The sequence below is a fragment of the Puntigrus tetrazona genome, chromosome 17 (assembly GCF_018831695.1).
Source record: "Puntigrus tetrazona isolate hp1 chromosome 17, ASM1883169v1, whole genome shotgun sequence".
Classification (NCBI taxonomy): Eukaryota; Metazoa; Chordata; class Actinopteri; order Cypriniformes; family Cyprinidae; genus Puntigrus; species Puntigrus tetrazona.
The window spans coordinates 20,124,514-20,146,110 of record NC_056715.1 but is presented as its reverse complement, the minus strand read 5'-3'; the positions used below and the strand labels follow the sequence as shown (position 1 = coordinate 20,146,110).

At 37.1% G+C, this 21,597-nt stretch overlaps 1 protein-coding gene across 4 annotated transcripts in view; it reads left to right on the top strand.

Annotated features, from left to right (window-relative positions):
* Positions 1-18,762, top strand: part of scaf8 (SR-related CTD-associated factor 8) — a 30,531-nt gene extending 11,769 nt beyond the window's left edge. For 3 of the 4 annotated variants that reach the window (XM_043263381.1, XM_043263383.1, XM_043263384.1), the window contains 18 exons: positions 8,243-8,287; positions 8,742-8,903; positions 9,345-9,501; positions 11,427-11,554; positions 11,627-11,803; positions 11,907-11,986; positions 12,388-12,520; positions 12,607-12,738; positions 12,859-12,968; positions 13,064-13,257; positions 13,796-13,896; positions 14,170-14,283; positions 14,378-14,534; positions 14,660-14,790; positions 15,149-15,287; positions 15,442-15,507; positions 15,613-15,837; positions 16,528-18,762. In XM_043263381.1, coding sequence (XP_043119316.1) covers positions 8,243-8,287; positions 8,742-8,903; positions 9,345-9,501; positions 11,427-11,554; positions 11,627-11,803; positions 11,907-11,986; positions 12,388-12,520; positions 12,607-12,738; positions 12,859-12,968; positions 13,064-13,257; positions 13,796-13,896; positions 14,170-14,283; positions 14,378-14,534; positions 14,660-14,790; positions 15,149-15,287; positions 15,442-15,507; positions 15,613-15,837; positions 16,528-18,026 — 3,750 coding nt within the window. In that variant the 3' untranslated portion in view covers positions 18,027-18,762. The remainder of the gene's footprint in view (positions 1-8,242; positions 8,288-8,741; positions 8,904-9,344; positions 9,502-11,426; positions 11,555-11,626; positions 11,804-11,906; positions 11,987-12,387; positions 12,521-12,606; positions 12,739-12,858; positions 12,969-13,063; positions 13,258-13,795; positions 13,897-14,169; positions 14,284-14,377; positions 14,535-14,659; positions 14,791-15,148; positions 15,288-15,441; positions 15,508-15,612; positions 15,838-16,527) is intronic. The other variant, XM_043263382.1, reaches the window with a different exon arrangement.
* The last annotated feature ends 2,835 nt before the right edge of the window (positions 18,763-21,597 follow it).

Sequence of the window (21,597 nt, the reverse complement as noted above, 5' to 3'; positions counted from 1 at the left end):
CAGTGCATTTGTATTACAGTATAAATCCAAATTCCAAAATTACTGTAGAAAGTACAAAGACTGTTGAAACCACTATAAAGTTCAGGTAAACATCAGTGCAGACATTTTTAGGCCGCTCTATTTGGACGCCGAATAGGTTTGATCCAAGTTAACCAGATCAATACAATTATTGTCAATATTTTCTTTGAAGAAACCTGGCCCTACTCTGATGACCACCCACTATAGTCTCACAAAATCCAGTGGGATACGGTGGGACTATATAGCTACAAAATTGTTAATTTTAATCAAAATATCATGTTATGTATGTTGTTAAATTTAATAAGGCTTGCAAAGATTCCATTGTTTCCAGAAGGGTGACATTGCCACAGCAGCAGAATATAATTGTCAGTGATTTTGGAGTGCTCTAGAGATCTGCGGAGGACTTTGCTTAAGATGCTTAATCTGCTTGCAATCTTTTTCTTTCTTACTGTTTCCGCTAAATTTTGATCTAATTTTCGGAATCTCCCATTTGAATTTCCACTAATGAAACAGAGAGTAGCTTGAAATGTAGCTTGAACAAAAATATTGTTATAATATATATATATATATATATATATATTTTTTAGTCAAGATAGAAGATTTATTTTAATGTCAATAAGCAATATTTTACACTGATATTGGACAATATCGTTTACTGGTGTGGTAGCATTAGCATTGTCTTTTGTAGCTATCATTCTTGGCGTGAACGGCGTTCTTGCTTTGCAAGAAATCTACTTGGATCCCATGGGAATTACAACTCAAACATTCTGGTGTTATGGATGTTAATGTCTTTGAGCTATTTATTTGAGCTATTTTATCTGACATTATTGTTACTATGTAGTGGTTATTAGAATATGAGCTTGATATCGGTTGTTCATTCAGGGTCATAAATGTGAAAACGTTGCATATGCGTTTTCATGTGGACAGCAAATATGTATCCCACAGCATCTAAAGACCAAATTACTTCACATATTGGGCATAAAATTTACTTAAGCTGATTCTGGAATTTTGGTGATGCCACGAAATGATTCATACAGAAATCGGAACCCGGCTAAAGTCACTGTTTTCTTGCCTTTCCCAGCACGGTCACAAATTTCGCTCTTGTTAATTTCTATTAAGGTCTGATCGATTCAGCGGGTCTTTCTGCACCTTAAGGAAACTCAGAGATGATTGAAATCAGTATTCAGGAAGCTAAACCTTCTGTAGTTTTTTTCTCACAAAATAATAAAACGTAGTGTCGATAAAGCAATTAATTTTAGAATTTATCATGTTAAAAATAAAAATTGAAAACACTCACTGATATAATCGATCCTCCAGCAATAAACACACATGTCCTATTGTCATTATTTTTGTAGCTATTGCATTTTCTTTATCTCAGAGCTAGATTATGCGACTTCAGCCTGGGATTCACAAACGGAGTCACATATCTCTGGCCACTGCATGATTGGCCATTTAATCATTTACCCACTGACAGGGTGGTATGGCAAACAGATCTGTAAGACGTATCCTCTCACTAACCTTAATGAAAAAATACTGAATCAAAATATTCTATTTCCTAATTTGAAATCTATTTACTATCATATCAGTGTAATTCTCTCACTATAAACGCTAACTCTCCCGGGTTTTCTGCAACCATAATGCATGCGCGTCACAAATGTTAAATGTACAAGTGGACTATACACACAGAAATGTAAAGGCAAGTTACGACCCCTTATCTGTTATGGGACACTTGGTTCTTTTCAGAAATCTAGGAATTGTTCACTGGATTTAGAGAACCAGTCTTGCAAAAGTCCATCAAAATCTTCATGTCCTAATGAACTAGAAAATAAATCTCTTGTCATTTGTTACTGCTTAGTGAATATTTAAACATTACCTTGTACTGGGGTCAGTGGACTTTTTGGCTTAGGGTTGTCCTAAACTACGTTTTTCTTAAATAAAGGTAGTTTCATGTACCACTGACTAGTGTTAATAAAGCCGTATTTCCCACCGGATTCTTGATCAGACAGGAATACATAGAATCCAATAGGATGATGGTCAACAAAATAAATGGCTGAAATACAATTTTGCTACACACTCCGTAAGTTTTAATCATTGGAATTTTTAAGCATTTTTGCATTTATTATGATGGGACAGATCAAAGCTGACAGGAAGCAAAGTGGGAGAGAGATAAGGGAGCGGTAATGGTCTTTGAGTCTGGATTTGCTTAGTTGGGGGATTTCTAGCGATGTCATTATACATTACGGTCACTCTATTCTCCTTTTTGATACTGTTTTTAGTGCCTTGACACAATCTGTATTGTTAAAAGCGTTATATAAATAAAAGTAATTGATTTGAACTAGGGGACTCCACCCCAAAATGAAAATTCATTCATCATTTGTCCCTAGGTCATTCCAAACCCGTAAAAGCTTTGTTCGTCCTTGGACAGGAGGCTTGTGACTGGCCCATTGACTGCCAAATGAGTACAAGTGTCAAGCTTGCCATCAGTGGTTCAACTGTCAAAAATTGAACAAGTGGTTGAGAATACTTTTTGTACAGAAAGAAACCAAAAATAACGTGTTTAACAATTCGACACTGAAGCCTCCGTAGCACCATTTTGTAGATCATCCAGTAGATGCTATTTACATACACAGAACTGTGTTAGACAGAATGAAGCACAAACTGACTTTACAGTGCCGCATCGTTAAATGAACTCATTTTTGGTGTACTCTCTGATTATGAAGCTACAAGAATACTTTTTGTACAAAGTACTTCATACTTTTCTGCACTTTGCCAGTGGCAGCTGTCAATGAGATGCCTCAAGCCTCCTCTTTTGTGTGACAGTGTCACAATAGTGAAGTTGAAATTTATTTGGAAGTGGACTGAGATCGGCTGAAGAGGTTTCAGCTTGCTTGTTTGGTGTGCATTTGTCATCTTTTTTTACTCGGCAGTTAATGAAATGTGAGGTATCAATTGTGGCATTATATTAAGTACTTTTACTCACTTTGCATCAGATTTAAAGCATTGAGCATTACAGTTTCTATAGAACTTATGAATGCATTTTAAAAAAGTTAACTTTACATCCTGCCCATGTTGTTTAATAAACAAGGTTCACATTAAAGGCTAAAACAACTATAGTGAATGTTACTTTAAGCTATAATAGCCTATGTGCAAAAAAAAAATTATTCTTCACATTACCTTGTAACGTTACAATCTAAAAACTAATATAAATATAAATGGCATATCAGATTCAGCTTCTGTTCCGCCTGTGCATTTAAGGTGGCTTTTGTTGTTGACAATCTATTTTATTAATATTGATTGTAACAGTTTACATAATGTATTTCACAAAAAAACGTCCCAGCAAATCAGCTCCAGATGGCAAATATCGCCCTTTAATAGAAAAGTACATTTTTGACCTTGATTATAGATTATATTACTCATCGGTTAATTGTAAAGTGAACTGATCAGATAATTGGGCCATAGTGGTGGGTGATCTCCCCAAAATGTCGCATGAGATTTTAACACACAATTACCATCCATGATCTTAATTGTATTCATGATTCGATTCCGATTCTGGGAGTCATCATCCAATTCCAAAGCGATTCTTGATACACAAAATGCATAGAAACTCCAATTTTGGTTAAGATGTATAGGATGAATGTATGCGTGTTAGTACTGCCATCTGAAAAGTAGAGGTATGAGTCTTGGTTTCTAGATTTCAGTTATCATTATCAACTCAATTAGGGATTATCGACCGATATGGGTGAAAATGACGTAATTTTTATTGCTCCATTTAAATAAATGAAATCTGATAACTGGATCCGATAAAGTTGGCTTGCTGGTAAATCAATCAGTCAATCTGATTTTATTTGAGATTCATCCTCTTTCCGAGTGACGTCAGTCTGTGTCGTGGTCTGTATCGGGTCTATTGGTTCTACGAACTGTCAGGTATGGTTTTAGTTTCCAACCAAGCCTAGAATGGCCCGGCACAATTACAAACCGGAATTCTGGGCCCGGAAATCTTTAGACAACTGTGTTGTAGAATGTGTGTGTGCTTGACGCCATCACTCAGGATCTGTCACTTGTCTGGCTGCTAGTGTCTTTGTAGCATGCTCAGCGTGCTCTAAACACAAATATTAGTAATAATATCAAAAGAAATCATCCTCCATAGCGCTGTGTTATTTAAACCTTTTTAAACCTCATGCACTAAAGGTGTTGAATAGATGCATTTCTTTATGCATGAAATGCTTGAATATATACATTTGTTGTTAATGAGCTTTTAACTGCAGATACTGCAGGACTGACTACAATGTTTGCTATTGTAGTCAGATCCAGAGCTACTACTATATCAGTTTCATCAGTACATCTTACATTTTGTATTCTCCTGGGTGCACAAATTGCAGATTATATGTTAAATATAAATGTATTGGTTATCGGAATTAGCCATGAGAAGGACTTTCATATTGTGTATCCTTAATCTCAGTGCTTCACTTTCTCCGTTTTCAATGTTACCACATACGGCTACCTTTTCATATAAAATTTGAATCTAATTTATTTTTTGCGAAATTAACCTCAATTTGATTTTATTCAGTTACATTTAAAACATGTTCCTTAAGTATCCGAATGTTTACAGACAATAGTTATGGATTTTTCTTTTTTCTTTAGCTTTATTGCCGTTTATTACTGTCGAGCTCATAGACAGTTAAAGCTTTATTTCAGACTTATTTCGATGCATCAGATGCTTTGTCCTGCCTTAAAAAAAACATAATTGACTGTGTACACATCAATTTCATATAAAAGTATTCTAAGATGCAAGTGCCAACGGAGTGAATGAGAGCATATCTTCAGTAAAACACAGCAGGAAGTAGCATGCATTGTCAAGCCCCCTGCGTTTCTAGCATTAAAAAACAAGCTCAGAACTGCCATGAATCTGTGAATCTTTTTTTTTTTTTTTTCTCCCACCCTTAGTATGCAGTATTTTCACAATATTGAAATTGTTGCAAAAAAGTGTTGTTCGAATACAGTAATAACAGGTTTAACTTCTAACCAAAAATAACTGTAAATTTAAATAAAATAAAGCAATATGTAAAACATTAAAACTATTTACACCATAAAGTGCAAAAAAAAAAAAATTATAAAGACCATTGCTTTATGATGAGATCTCATTAGTTAACTTTAGTTAATACATTAACAATCCCAACGAGCAAAATTTTATTTGTTACAAAAGCTTTTACTTTATTTTTTTTAATATTAGCTAATTATATAACACGTTAAAATAAAATTAAATATTGGATTTACCTAGGATTAATAAATGTTTAGATGAAAGTGCACTTCTCATCCATGCTTGTTTACTTGCATCAGTGACACGGCAAACAGATATGTTGTCCATCGTGACCAGCGGATGGGGAAAGTATTCTTAAGATGCATTCAGAATTCTGAATAATTCTCTGTATTTTAAAATGCCCATCATAACAATATTGTATTCATTATGATCCATCACCTTAACCAATACTGGCACATGTCTAGAACACAGGAATATCATCTTTTAGTGTCATTAGCATTTTACCAAAAAATTTTTAAGAACTTAATTTTAAGACAACATCATTTCACACAAAGCAGGTGCAGGTTCTTCACAGCTGAATAAAAGTTTGGTTTAATGTAAGGATACAGAGATGCTTACGTATTATGCTTACTGCAGTCTTTAGACAATAATACTACTAGAAGTACCACTACTATTATGAATAAATATTAATAAAACTTTATGTAATGGAATACTCAAATTTGTTTTTTTTTTTTTTTTTTTCATTTTAACGGTAAACCACTGTTGTGCAGGACTTTGTTTGCCACAATAAGGTTTAATTTTCATTTGATTAGACTAAATTAAATTAAGGTTTTATTTGACTACTAGAAAAATTATATGGCTCTATTTTATATATTTATTTTTATTTTTGTTTTTTGCTGTAAAGAAAAAGAACCCTATAAAAAGAATAGGTTAAAATTAAGTTGCAATTTCTTTTTATTAATTTAACATTTGTAAACTTTATCACTAGCATTTGTATTAAAACTTTTCCTATATTGGTACATGTATATTTTAATTTGTTTATTAACATTTATTTTTATTTTTATAATTTTTATATATATAAAAATTATATATATATATATATATATATATATATATATATATATATATATATATATATATATATATATATATATATATATTTATTAATTGAATCTTGCCATTAATATAGCCATTGAGATTGTTTGATATTACGTGACAAGTACTATAAAGAAGACGTGAAAGATCACAATCTCTATGATTCCCCCTAAAAATGCAGATTGTGATTTATTTTCAGGATCAGTCATAAATTTGTCAGATTATGATCTAGTTGTCTTCAGCATGTTTTACTGTACAGCTGCTGTTTTATCAGTAGTCACTCTATAACAGGTGAACTCTTATTGCTAAAATCATTTTAGATGTACCATAGCCGTTTTAATTTTTCTTGTGTAGAACAATTTCCATTTAATTTATTGAGAAAGCGGCATGCAATCAGGGAAACGCAGTAAGCATACTGAATCATCTTTTGCTGTGGTCCTTAATTCTGCATAATACTGATATTTCTTTTTCTGCGTCATGCTAAATACAAGTTTTTGCTAAATGTTTTTTTTTAAAGGTCAAATGTAGGTCACATTTTTTCTCAAACAGCAAATACGTTGGCAAAATAAATTATTATCAAGCTTTACTGTAGACGCGCTTTCAGTTTTTGGCACGCATACATTCTGTAGTGTTTCTTCTGAAGACTGTTAGGACATATTTAAAATTGTTCTCAGATATCTACACAGAAGGCATGTGGCTTAGACATTTTCATGAAAAGGTTTTACATGTCCATTTACAACCCTACCATTTCTCCCTGGAATAAAATGGTCTCGTTTTGAAGGGTCATGAATTATAATGTTGAACTCCTGCTCTGATTGGCTTTTTCACAGTGTGGGCTCATTTCAGTAGCTCACACAGTGGAAAGGAAACACGGGGAGGAAAATATATATTTCAGTGCTTTCTCTTAAAGTTATATCGTCAGCTATAAATAAAAAGCAGGCATCAGGAAGACGCTTTTAATATTCTGGGCTTTAAAACCGCTTTAAAGTGCATGATCGCTTTTTACTTTCACTATCGTTTTGGAGATTCGTTACCGCACAAACTGTTTCTTTTATTAGAACATGTTATTTGCTTTCTGTATTCAATATTTATGTGAGAAGGAGGAAAAAATTAAATAGGAAGTAACTAAAAAGAACACAAATGTCAGGGCATGTAAAAACATCTCCAGAGGGTTATTATAAAGTTTGCTCATAGTGTGGATCATGTTTTTTTACTGTTTTGAATGTTTTCAGGTGCTTTTTTTTTCATTTATAGAAAGGATAGACCAGAAAATTTTAGCCAATATTTTAGAAGGAAAGCAGTGACTGAAACCGTGAGGTTTAATTAGCGTTTCTCTGGTGTGTTTTGATTGTGCTAGTGTTTGTCATGCACACAACATGAGCAAACATTGTAGCTGTGTAGGTTCTAGTACTAGATTAACAACATCAGTTTCTCGTTTTTATTTGATACCAATAGTGCGTTAATAATTACAATAAGCTTTATTACTTTTAGCGTTAAAAAGGTAAACTCTTTAATGTGCTTATTGTCAAACTAGTCGGTCGGTAGCAAGAAACATAACTCTGAACAGGAGCCTTTTTTACTTGTCCTTTGTTAATGTATGTTCTATTATTTAAACAATTTTTTTTTATTACAACCACTGTTTAAATGTTTAGATTTTATCAAGCAATTGAGTTTTTGGGAAGTTGGCCAGCGTGCAGTTTAAACATTTGTACAACTCACTATTAAAAACATTTAACTAATCTAGTTTTTGGCCAAGGACATCAATTTTCAGTATCTATAATATCCATATAAAACGTGTTTTGTGTAGCATGAATCACGTTGTATTTGAATTTTTCATGAGCTTACATTTAAGCGACTATATGGAGCATTCGTTGAAATATTATACACATTTCTATTGAATTCATGTCACGAGTCACTAAAAATTGATATGTTTATTGGTCTTTGTCACATGTCTAGCTCTGGTCCTTTTAGTTCACGTGATCAATGCCCAGATGAATGTGAATGCTCATGTTCAGTTTATGCAGTTAATATGTACCTCTTAACCTTTATATTAAATTTTTTTTTGTTGTTGTTTGTTTGTTTTTTTTTCAGTTCTACAAACATGTCGTCCAAAGTGTGGAGAAATTCATCCAAAAGGTCAGTTGCTATTATCTTGCAAATGTGAAACAAATTAATAGATATTTGGATCGATAAATGCCCAGAGAGAGGTCATGTGTTTCCAAGCTGGGGTTTTTTTTCATATGTGAAGTGCTTCAGTAAAGTCAAATAAAAGCATCAACACACAAATCATAAGGGAATATATTTTTCCTTTTTGTATGATTTTTAGTAGTATTGTGCAGCAACACTAACCGTGAGGTAAAATCTACTGCTTATCTTATTAAAAAGTTCTTATGGAACAGGATATTTTAAATATACCCAGAGCTCAGCCTTTCTGTGACGATACAAAGCTGATGTTCGTAATTTCTCATGCATGGAATATCACTGGCTGTCAAGTTTACTTTCCAAAAATGATGCATTATGTGGCGATTTAAAGTCTACAACCCACACGCTTCTTTTTGTCGTTTATTACTTCTTTCTTTTCAACGTGCAGTGCAAGCCTGAATACAAAGTCCCCGGTCTGTACGTCATCGATTCCATTGTACGGCAGTCTCGTCACCAGTTTGGTCAAGAGAAAGACGTTTTCGCTCCACGCTTCAGTAAGAACATCATTACCACGTTTCAGAACCTCTACCGCTGCCCAGCCGATGACAAGGTACGTTTGTTTCTCATCAATCAATCATTTTTATTTATATAGCGCTTCAAAGCACTGTACAGTATAATGTAGAAGAGTACAATGACAGGGATGTATAATGACGAGAGTGACCAATTTCTCATTAAATGCAGAGACGGTCTCTGTAACCAATTCGACATTAAATCACTAAAAGTTAAATGTCCCCAACCAAGCAAGCCAGAGGAGACAGCGGCAAGGAAACAAAACCCCATGCATACAGAATGGAGAAAAAAAAAAACCTTGGGAGAAACCAGACTCAGTTGGGGCCAGTTCTCCTCTGACCGGACGCCCAGCACTTAACTTCCAGTTCAGTTTTAAACGCAGCTGTGTCAGATAGTGTAAATATCATGCCTCTGTAATCAAATGGTAAGGGTCTCGTCTAGACGCTTTTGCTTATTTTCCACGTTCAATGTTTTGTTGCAGAGTAAGATTGTCCGAGTACTAAATCTATGGCAGAAAAACAATGTCTTCAAGAGTGACATCATCCAGCCTCTTCTGGATATGGCAGCAGGGCTCCCACCCCCCAGCGTTACGCCCGTCTCTGCCAGCAGTGCCGTGCCCATCAATAGCACTACTCCCGGTAAGCTTTTCACTCATAATGCATCCTCAGTGAAGCGGTACACCGTCATGGCAACATGTTTTTTTTTGTTATTTAGGGTCTACATTAGGGTTGTGACAGTGAGGAAATTTTCCAACCGGTTAATCGACAGCACCAGTAACAACGGTATCGCAGCTAAAAGCAATATGCGCTTTTTACTTTTACTTTTTGAATCAGCTGCAGTTCTGCATTAAGCAGGTGCTTGATTTTAATGTGACCGAGTTCTCCCAAACTTTTCTTTGCTTTAAAATGGCTCGTGAAGCACCATGCATATTTTACTTTCACTTTTTAAACCTGAGGCAATTTGGCATCAAGCTGTTGTTTGTTTACATTTTTACCAACTCATTTTTCTTTGCTCAAATGGCTTGTAAAAGCACCGAGCGCATTTTACTTCCGTTTTTAAATTAGTGGCAATTCTGCATCAAAATCCAACATAGAAGATAGAACTTTTATAAACAAAACGAATTAAAATACACTATATGGCGGTTATAAAACAACAAATGGCCTGACTTACACAACTTTTAAGTAGCCTAGGTAGGTAAACTGGCTACTGAAAATCAGTATAGCCTAAAGACTGAAGAGCGAATAATTATGAAACATAGAATGTTTAATAGCTAAATAAATAACATGGTTTGGAGGCATGGATGGCATACAGCTTGATGTAAAATAAAAAAATAAAATAAGTTGAAATAAAATAATTGCATTTAATTTTCTCTTCATATTTCTTCAGTCCGTCAGCTCGGCATAAATGAATGTGATCTGATCAGTGATGATGATGTTGTTGTTTGTTGGGTCTGCTGCATTAAGCATTAAGCATTCAGTTTGAGTAAATTATATTACTGTAAAATTCAAAGCAATGGTGAGGGATGGTGCCCGTGGTGAGCAAGTGACATAACTGGTGTTGTGGCTTAACACCGACATCACGGACTATTTGCATGAGACAATTAAGAGAATGAGCTTATAAGTGTTATGTTGTATTTCACTAAAGAGTGGCTCATTGGTGTCTAATGTTTAGTAATGGGCCCTTTCACACCGCAGGAACAATTTCATAGTGCCCAAACTACGTGTGGAACTACCAATTAATTTTTTGGCGTGTTCGCACTGAAGGAACTAAGAACTAGGAATGGTTTTAGATTCTGGAACTCTGTTTAGAGGAACTAAATTGGTTCCTGCTTCAGAGTAAGGTCTGAAAATCCTGCCATGATTTGCAACCCTTTAAACGGTACTGGGAAATGGTTCGCGTGAAATCTTCCCAGTACTGTAATACTGTGCTTTTAGTTCTGGAACTAAAGCGATGCGAAAGGCTTGATATTAGAGATTTAGAAGAGTTTCCTCTACATGACAGATGTGATGTTTATTGCTTCACTCAAAGAGCAAAAAAAACGTGCTTTTGCCAGAACTGAGACAAGTCACAGATACTTACTCGTCTCATATATGTTGTTTAACATTTTGTGTAATCGATTAAATATGACCTAATATTTAAAAAAATACCATAATTAGACCATAAGTTAATGGGTTAAATCAGACTAATACTTTTTGCACCAAGCATGATATAAAGATAACTATAAAAATAACGATTTTAGCATCCAAACAATATTGTCTGTTTTTGTTCTAAGCGCAAGCGTGTCTACTGATTTCAGTTGGAGTTTATGAGAACAGGGCAGGTTCTGATTGGCTGTCTGTGTTTTTATTGTTCATCAGCTGAAATGGCATAAACCCGTAGTCACAAGTTTTCTCTAGTATTTTCTGTTAGCACTTTTAGCATCTTCTGGTTAACACTGACACCTTGAGGGAAAAATCAAGTATGACAACTTGTTTAAAAGTCTGTTATATCCATCGACGCTCCTATACTGCACAGATATTTGTAAAAACTTTTAAATCTGTATATTCTCACCTGCTCCCTAAAGGAACTCCAGCAACTCCTGCCACCCCAGCCAACATAGTGCAGAGCCTCCCAGACTGGGCGTCTCAGATCTCCAACACAGACACAGTGGCTGCAGTTGCCCAGATTTTACAGAGTCCCCAGGGCCAGCAGGTTAGATTTCTCTATAGATGAAAACGATGTTTACTGCACAGCTGTATTTCTGACTTGTGTGTGTTTTTCTAGTTACAGCAGCTGGTTCAGAGCCTCCAGATGCAGCAGCAGAAACCTCAGCCCTCTCTACTACAGGCGCTGGATGCAGGTTTGGTGGTGCAGCTTCAGGCCCTGACTGCGCAGCTTACTGCAGCCGCCGCAGCCAACACGCTCAACCCGCTGGAGCAGAGAGTTTCCTCCTTTAACAAGGTAACAGAGTTTAAGGGACATTGCTGACTGAACTTTTTAATAATAAAAAAAAATAAAAATTGTTTAACCCTTACATAACACATTTTATTCCATTGTGCCGTAGAAGCTGTTGGGTCAGTTTGATTTTGGGAATGAGTCGGAACACAGCGAGGATTCTAAGAAAGATGCTACATCATCTCAGTTGTACGTTTTGGTTATTTTTTTCTATGCTAATGATACAAAAAAATGATTATTCACGTGCCCTCCATGTCATTCCAAACACGTAAATGCTTTGTTCATCTTCAGAACACCGTTTCACTGTCAGTGGTTCAACTGTAACATTATGAAGCGGTGAGAATATTCGTACCACCATAACCGCTGTAACCACTGATGGCAGACTATTCTGACAATATCTTTCATACTTTTCTGGACCTTCATGGTGTTGATTACTTGGCAGTCAAAGGGACCGTCACAGTCCTCCTGGTTTTCATCCAAAGTATCTTAAAAGGTGAACAAAGCTTTTATGTGTTTAGAGCGACTTAAAGAGAGTGATTTTAAAGACAAAATGTTTATTTTGGGGTAGAGTAACTTACTGTCTCTTTCAGACCTGTGGTGCCCGAGTCCATCAATAGCTCAATATTTCATCAGCTGGCTGAGCATCTTCAGCAGCAAAACCTCGAGCAGTTTCAGAAGCAGCTAATGGAGCACCAGCAGCATCAACAGAAGGCACATAAAACTGTGATCTTTCTTCACATACTATGTCAGAGCCCTTACGTTATTTTTGTACCTTGATATTTATTAATGTGCCTTGTTATTTTTGACAGTCTATGAACATGGAGGGCCAGGATGCCATCTTTGGTACTGAAAATTCAGCTCCTCCTGGCCAGAGCAGCGCCCCGCCACAGCTCCCAGAACAAGAAGCAAAAATGGATGACTCCATTGATAACCAGCAACAGGTACGATCTGAAAAACGTTGAGGATAAGCCTATATTAAAGTGGTGAAATTGCCGTTAGATGTCTGTAATTAATAATTGAAACATTAGTGGAGCATTAGGTTCACTTGTGCATTTTTGCAGGACATGGATATTGATGAGGGACAGGATACTGTAGATGAGGAGCTCTTTGAGGCTGAGGAAAAGAAAACCAGCAGCACCCGTTCAAGGACACGTTCGAGATCTCGGTCCAGGTCGGTGTAGCAGTGTCGTTAAATAGTTCTCGTCATGTTTTCGTTTTCTAAACGCAGGTAAAGGGCTTCATGTGAAAATCTCTTTACATCTCCAGGTCACCTAAGAGAAGGAGGTCAAGGTCTCGCTCGGGGTCTCGAAAGCGCAAACACAGGAAGAGATCGAGGTCTCGCTCAAGGGACAGAAAGAGGAAGTCCTCACGTTCTTATTCTAGTGAACGACGAGCACGGGAAAGAGAAAAGGAGCGGCAGAAAAAAGGACTTCCTCCAATCCGCTCAAGGGTTCTAAGTGGTAAGATTACAGAGGTCTGCTTGTGATTTCTGTATTTAAAAGAGGGACAAGTTTAAGAAATGACTGCTTTGCAGTAATTAGACATGTTTAAAAGTTAATTTAACACAGAAAATAAAGTTTTTCATATATGTGGAAAATCACAAACCATCTAATTTACTGACAGACTGTTGCTTTGGTCTTTGAGCTTAAAGTGATAATTTGTCCAAAAATTATGATGTAATTTACATGTCCTGTGCCAGTCTTTAAGGACCATTGACAGAACTGTTACATGCATTTTCTAGCCAGTTATGTATTGACTAAGAGAAGACTTGAGAAGACATGAATATTTACAAAGAGTACTTGCAAATGTCTTCAACAAATTGTAACTTTTGACAAATTATTTATGTAATACAAGTTCATTTCCATATATATATATATATATATATATATATATATATATATATATATGTGTGTGTGTGTGTATGAATATGTATACATGCACACATGAATGGTAAAGCAGCCCAAAAGTTTACCTCTTATTTGTTTTTGCCTTATTCAGTTTGCAGCACTACTCTATGGGTGGGCCAAGTGGACAAGAAAGCCACCCAACAAGATCTTACTAACCTCTTTGAAGAGTTTGGCCAGATTGAGTCTATCAATGTGAGTTCAATTTCTGTAAATTTAAGCACTTGAATGCTCTTTAAGTCACGGTACTTTTTGATTAGGTAAGTTATGCCATCTAGCCTAAAAGACATTTTTGGAGTCCCTAGATATTTTTAAATTAAAGTTTAATTAGTAGGAATACCCTAAAACGGTAAGTGTTTTTGGGCAGCTCGGTAGGTCTTCAGGTGTTGTTTTTAAATAGAGCTGGTGAAACTGAAATCTACATTTTTCACTGCATACATCTGAATTTTAACTTTTTATTTTCTCTAGATGATTCCTCCCAGAGGCTGTGCTTACATCTGTATGGTTCATCGTCAGGATGCATACCGTGCTCTTCAAAAACTGAGCACAGGCTCCTACAAAATCGGTTCAAAGGTCATCAAAGTATGTGTGAAGAATGTTCACTGAAATCTTCGGAAAAAATGTTATAGTGTTTTTGGGAGAGGGCTATGTCTTAAACATGTTGAAATGCTTGTAGATTGCTTGGGCCCTTAATAAAGGGGTGAAACAGGAGTATAAGCAGTTCTGGGATGTGGACCTCGGGGTGACTTATATCCCATGGGAGAAGGTAAAACTGGATGATCTGGATGACTTTGCAGAGGGAGGCATGATTGACCAGGAGACTGTTAACAATGGTGAGAACTTGTACAACAGATGAAAGTTTGGTTTGTAGTGTGTGTGTGTTTGTATTTGATCTTCTACAGAGTACTTTTCCCATTCATAATAATACTGTTTTGTTGGGGTTTTTTTAATGATGCAGAATGGGAATCACAGAGAAATACTGAGACTGCCAAAGAGACTCAGAGCCAGGCTGTCACAGCTGAAACCAGTACAGCAAGCAGCGCATCCAGTGAGGCCTTTACCCAGCCTGTCACTATGATGCCCATGCAGGTATGACAAAAGGAGCAAAACCTGTTTAGGTTTCTTACTGATTTGATTACTAGATGATAATAGGGATGGTGTTGTTTAGCCTTTAATTTATGACAGTAACTGAAAGGGATACCCTAAAATGAAAATCTAGTCATTGATGGCTCGCCATCATGTCGTTCCAAACATGCAAGACCTTCTTCAGGACACACATTGAGATATTTTTGTTGAGCTCTCAGACACTGAATAGACAGCAGCACAGTGCACGATTGCGGCCCAGAAAGGTTGTAAAGACACATTTAGGATAGTCAGCAGGGTATGACCACAGCTGAATTAATAATTAATTACTGTTTACTCAACAATGTTGCTTATTTTGTTTTAGATTCCAGTCGCACAGACGGTCCCTGCTGTTGGCCTTGTGCCTCCATCTTTCCCTGTCACCATGGCAATGCCCCCACCCGGCTTTGGTCCCCCACCACCATTTCTAAGGGCTGGGTTTAATGCCTCACAGCCTCCTCCAGGTACACGCGGCCAACCTGAATACTAAATTGAGTATTTAGTGTTGTCAATATATATTATTGATGCTCTATTCCCAAATTAATATTAAGTGCTTTTACACACTCTGTATTGTTAGAAGCTCTATATAAATAAAGTTTGTAAATGTCTCTTTCACAGGTTTCATGGCCACGCCAGGAGTAGGACCGTCTGCAGTTGGAACCAGTCTTGCTTCAGCTCAGACCTGTATGTTAAGCAGTCTCTAAAAGTTGTCATTCTTATTTTGCACTGTCCTTAAGGTCAAATTTTCAAGCTCCTAAATGGGTCTTTTATCACTGTCGCCTTTTATAGCTCTAGTGCAGCCTTCATTGCAAACCACTCAAGAGAACAGCAAGGATTCTCCGTTTGGAGCCATGATTCCTCCCACCAGTACTATTCCTGGGAGTTTTATTCCATCAGCAATGCCCGGGGCAGGAGTCTTTAACCCTGTGGGAGCACAGCATCAGCAGAGCAGCACAGACAAAACGCCCCAGTCTGCAGAAACGATGGAGGCAGCTTCTGAAATAACACTACAGGGTAAATGGGTTTATAAGAACATTTTACGGAATGTCAATACAAGTTATATGCAGCAAGGCTAGGGCTGTCAAACAATTAATCGCGTTTAATTGAGTCCAAAATAAAAGTTTGCCTCATATGTGTATATATGTATGTGTATATGTATATGTATATGTATATATATATATATATATATGTATGTATGTGTGTGTGTGTGTGTCTGTCTATTAAAAACAAGAGCACTTAAATATATATATGTGTGTGTGTGTGTGTGTGTGTATGTATATATATATATATATATATATATATATATATATATATATATATATATATATATATATATATATATATATATATACATACACTTTTTTTATTACATTTTATATAATACACACAGTACACAAGCGCATATTATGTTTTTGTTTTTTTTATATTATATTTGGATTAATCACAATTAATCATTTGACAGCAGTGAACACAAAAGGAGAATCTTGAAGCAATTTATATGAGTTTGTTATATCCTTGAAGCAATTTATGTATGTTATATCCTTAAGCTTGGCATGATGCATTTGCGTTTTATCTAAACATGAATACCAGTGATTACTTTATGGATTTACTAGAGAGGAAGATTGAGCAGATTTTCATTCACACCAATATTTTGTATTTATCTTTTTAATTTTTTTAATTAAATTTTTTTTTGTTTTTTTACAGGAATGCAAAACGCAGTACGCAGTGGAATGGGTCTCCTCGGCATGCACCCATCTGCGTCTCTAACACATCCTCTCTCTGGCCAGAGGATGGCAGGGCTGCTTCCTCTGGAACTGCGACCCAACCTGCTCCAGGGACCTGGGGGCCGCTTTCCCCTGCTCATGCAGCCAGGCCTTGCACATCAGACCAACAGTGTCCTGGATGTTTCACTCCAAGCCCAAGCTCGCGTTCGGGTTCCATTTTCTCAAATGGAGCAGTTCAACCGTGCTGAAGGCTCTTTTGCAAGGGCACCTAACCCTTCGTCTGCTGGAGCTGAGAGTCTGGCCAAGACTGATAATGAAACACCACCCAGGTCAGATGTAGGTGCCCAACAAGAAGGAGATCAGGACTATCGCTTTCCACCACCAGAGAAGCAGAGCACGGGGTTGTTAAAGACGCCTCCTTTGGAGATGCGTACAGAGCCTGTGCCAGTCAGACCACCTTTACTAGAACGGCCTCCGAGAACGGTCTTGCAAGCCGACGGTCGAGAAGGAAGACGAGAAAATATGTCTGGCGGTTTCAGAGCAGAAAGTCGCTGGGGACCACCCAGGGGGGACTTTGATGAGCGAGACATGAGGGGGATGTCTGGTGGACCTCCGAAGGGTTTCCAGGAGGATCGTTCCAACCCGAACTTTCAGAATCGTTTCGAGGGCCGCAGCGGAGGTTCATCGGGACCTGCTTGGAATCGAGCAACTGGGCCTTCTTTTAACGCCAACATGCACCAGGACTACGATGATCGTCGCAGGCCTTGGGAAAGGCAGAAGGACCGCGATGATAGGGACATGGACTTCCGGGGCGAAATGAATGGCAATCGTCATAGCCGGGAGCGAGACCGAGAACGTGAAAGGGAGCGAGACAGGAATCGGGACCGAGAACGCGGCAGAGAGCGGAATCGCGAGAGAGAACGGGAGCGGGAAAGGGACAGAGAGCGGGAGAACGAGAAGGACAAAGAGCGCTGGACACCTCTTTCTTCACAATCTCAGCCCCAACCACTGCTCCCCAAATCGCAGCCGCTGCTCCCTCTGCCGACCCCATTGGTCGCTCAGCCTCAAGCACAAGAACAAGCGCAAATGAAGTCGCCCCAACACCCCCCTCATCCGGAACCGCAACCTACAGAAAGAGATGCTGAACCACAACCAGAGGTACCGCCAGAGTCACGGCCCAAGTCACTCAGCCCCCCTGAAGAGACAGCAGACAGTCAAGAGCAGGAGAGTATATCATGTGTCAATGGAATGGAGGCCGATTCAAAACCTGCGTCCCAGAGCGCTGCAGAGCCCTCTCGCAGCCCCTCTCCATCCCTCACCTCCACACCCACCTGCTTCCAGAGCGAGCCCTTGAAAGGAGAGAAGACCCCAGAAATGTCTGTTTCTTCCTCTGTGGATACAGACACTGAACAGACTGGGCCAAAGGTGAACGCTGAGACTGAACCTGAGCTAGAGAAAACAGACACTGAGGAAACATAATCATCACTCAGTAGGTAAAGATCATTTTGTATAGTCATCTCTGTAATCGTTTTGAAAGCTCTCACAGGACCCACTCAGTTCTCTAGATTATAGCAGACACCTTAACGAATGATTCTTGCCTCTGAAGCTTCAAATGTATATGCATTCTAGGCGGCTCACACTAGAGGATCTAAATGGTAGGTGGGATTTTAATATTTTATTTTACTCCCTGTTTTTAGTTTTTAAAGCAGCCCCATTGTTTTAACTAGGTGTTTTTTTTCCTTTTTTGACGCTTGCCAAAATATTGTGTAGCCTAATTGTAAATGCAGGAGGAAAAGAGGTTTGACCTTCCTATGGAAGAGTGTAAAGATGCTGGCTGTCTCCTTTGGATTACTTGAAATCAGCACTGGCTTTTTTTTTTCTTTTTTTTTCGTCTTTACTTTTCAAAACTGCAGCTGCAAAATTTGAAATGAATGATTCTGTGGTGTCCAATGCTTCTTGTCTCTAAAGCAGAATATACATACATCAAATACAGTGAGAACAGTACTGCGTTTTAGTTGCTTTGAAAAGGATCCTTTACAAAAAAAAAAAAAAAAAATTAAACTACGATGTATTATCCCAATATTAAATGTCTGTGATTTTTCTTCATCAATCTTCCATGGAAATACAAGAGCTCAGAAAAGGCAGTCAAAGGAAATATGGATGTTGGGTGCAATTTGTTTTAGTTTCAAATAAACATGCTCTGATTGTTAAAAAATTCTTTAGGACTGTGTTTTGTATCGAGAAAAGAAACCATCTGCACACAAACCATTCAAGCCATGAGCCAAGTGATAATGGCCCAAGTGTCATGGAAGAGATCAAATGTTCTCGGTTGTGAACTAAACTTTGGGTGGCCACCAGATGTTTGCTGTTAGGTTTGCGCTTTCCTCCTACTCCCTTATACCCAATAGATCTGCTTTTAGTGCCGGATTATGGTTTTAATGCATTGGAAATATGTTACGCACACACCTGTTTTTGAGACCGCTTCACTTGTCACACACACACCGAATGTCAACATACACTTCTAGCGTTCAGTCACATAAAAATTGTTTACATAAATACTGTCTTCTGAACATAACAGAATGTTAACCACCTTTTTTTCAAAATTGTGAAATAGTTGCAATAGACTGTAATAATTAGCCATTTACTTCCAGGAATAAAAAAAAAAAAAAAAAAAAAAAAAAACCTAGAACGCAAATTTACAAATGAGTATTTTTTTTTTTCATTGTGAAATATAATTTTGATTAAAGTATACCTGCTTTCTTCTAAAATGTATTGAATGTAGGTCTAATCTTATAAGTTACGTCACGAAAAACTCTGTCTTATTGACTAATTACTTGACATTTAGGAATAAGTCTGATTCGCACATCAGTGTCTTTTGTGTGTGTGTGTGTGTGTGTGTGTGTGTGTGTGTGTGTGTGTGTGTGTGTGTGTGTGTGTCTGCGTATACATCAACATAAACAAAAACTTAGTAGTTCCTGAGATATCCATTCAATTACTGACAGCTTGAGTAGTTGTGAAGTAGGAATGAAATGTTTCTAACCAAAATTAGAATTACTGTTAAAACATGTAGTCTGCACAGGCTCAGTCTTGTTCTCAGTTTTGGAATAACAGGAAGGTAGGTGACATGTTGGAATATGACCACGTTTTGCCAAGCAGCCAGAAATGCTTTAACAAAACTGTGGTTAATGTGTAGCCCAAATGCATATAACACCTCAAATAGACCTAGTTCGTTATTAGAACTTCAAAGGGTTAGTTGAAATAAATGCATTCCCTGCAATATAATTTTAAACCAAGTTCCGCATTGTTTTTTTTTTTGTTTTTTTTTAATAATGCTATATCTCACATGATTAGTTTTTGTGCATGATGTGTGCATAGTTGCACTTTTTATATGTATGTACATTGAGTGTTCATGTAAATAAAAGCCCAATTTCAATCTTTCCATTTAAATCGATCGCGTCTCTTAAGTTAAAACCCACTTTATTCTTACAGATAACGTTTATGAAACTTGAATGTATTCGTGAGCTTTACGATGTGACAAAACTCTTTTCAGCTCTTTTGATTACTTGCATAACTCCAAAAGTGCTCCAACTGCCGCAATTCCTATGCAGTATGGTAGCCGTGAGTGTGAGTAGCATGTAGTATTCATTAAACCAGTAGGTAAAAAAAAAAGTACCTTTGACCCACTGCTACGATCTAAATGTAAAGCCTAACTTATACCGGCTCCTGCTGTGTAACATCAGAGTAATTACATGCAAAATCCATAGGAAGGTTTACTTAATATCAAGTGTAACACTTTCTTTATCAAAAAGCGCAAATAGTTCTGTCACACATTGTACTTTCATTACCAAAAACTGTTATTCCCGATGTCATTACACGTATGTGTAGTTAAACAAACGTTAGAGCTGTGTGTATTACGTACCGATGTGTGCTTACGCTGTGGTTACATACTACGTAGACATCTAGTCACTATGCAAGTACACGTATATTAGGGCCACTTGATATAAAGTGGGACCCTATAAGCCAATATCGATGACGACTCATCGACGATTCATGAGATAGCCAGGTGCATCATGAGAGTAATTAGCATTGCACTGGCAATGTATGTCAGCAAACATACTTCTGGTTTATAAGCTGGCAGTTTGATGGTGCTGTTTATCCGGCCATCTGCTCCTGGCATGAATACCGGACAGGGAGGCGCAGTCTTATTAGTACCAGGAAATCACTGAGGCTGTAAAGTTGATTAATCTGCAGAAATCTACCTTTTGTTTCAAGGAGGTTCTTACAAGGTTCAGATACGAACCAGCATAACCACCCCATGACCTGCTGATTGAAAACGGAGATCCTAAAGATTGCCACATTAACAACAAAAGATAATGATGGATGCACTGAGCCAAGTACAGTACGACATGTGAGGCCTGGCGTATGAAGGGAAAAAACCTTTTAATTAACTTAACCTTTAGATAAAATTCAGTACATTAACGCATTTGCCCTTTTAATTAATTTAAACTTTAGATGAAATAAGGTAGAGTTAGTTTTATATATATATTTATTATCTTAAATACAGGCATAAATGAATTCTTATAGTGTTTGGTTTTACATAATGAAACTATAGCGCAATAAATACTATGTTTAAAAAAAAAAAACTTTATAAATAAAAAAATCATTTGATGCATCAGGCTTTTATGGATAGATGGATGAATGGATATATATATCAAGTTGCCTCAGGTTAATAATTGAAATATTACTGACACCATTCAAATATATTAAACCAGTGAAGATTTCATAGTTAAAAGGCATACTACAGTCATGCTAAAAGGCATTTACTTGCTAAAAAGTATGCACGATCAATATCACACTGCTTTAGTGGATTGTGCATAATAGGTTTTTCAGCAAAATTTAGCGGCTCAGCTAATGTGAAACAGTATTGATCTCCACGCATATCTTCAGGTATAGTTTTAGATTTTTGCATTTGTATTTTATAAAATAACCCGTGGACTGGAGGCAGAGCATGGAGTGTGAAGCATGCATTCTTAGCAATTCTGTGACCTCT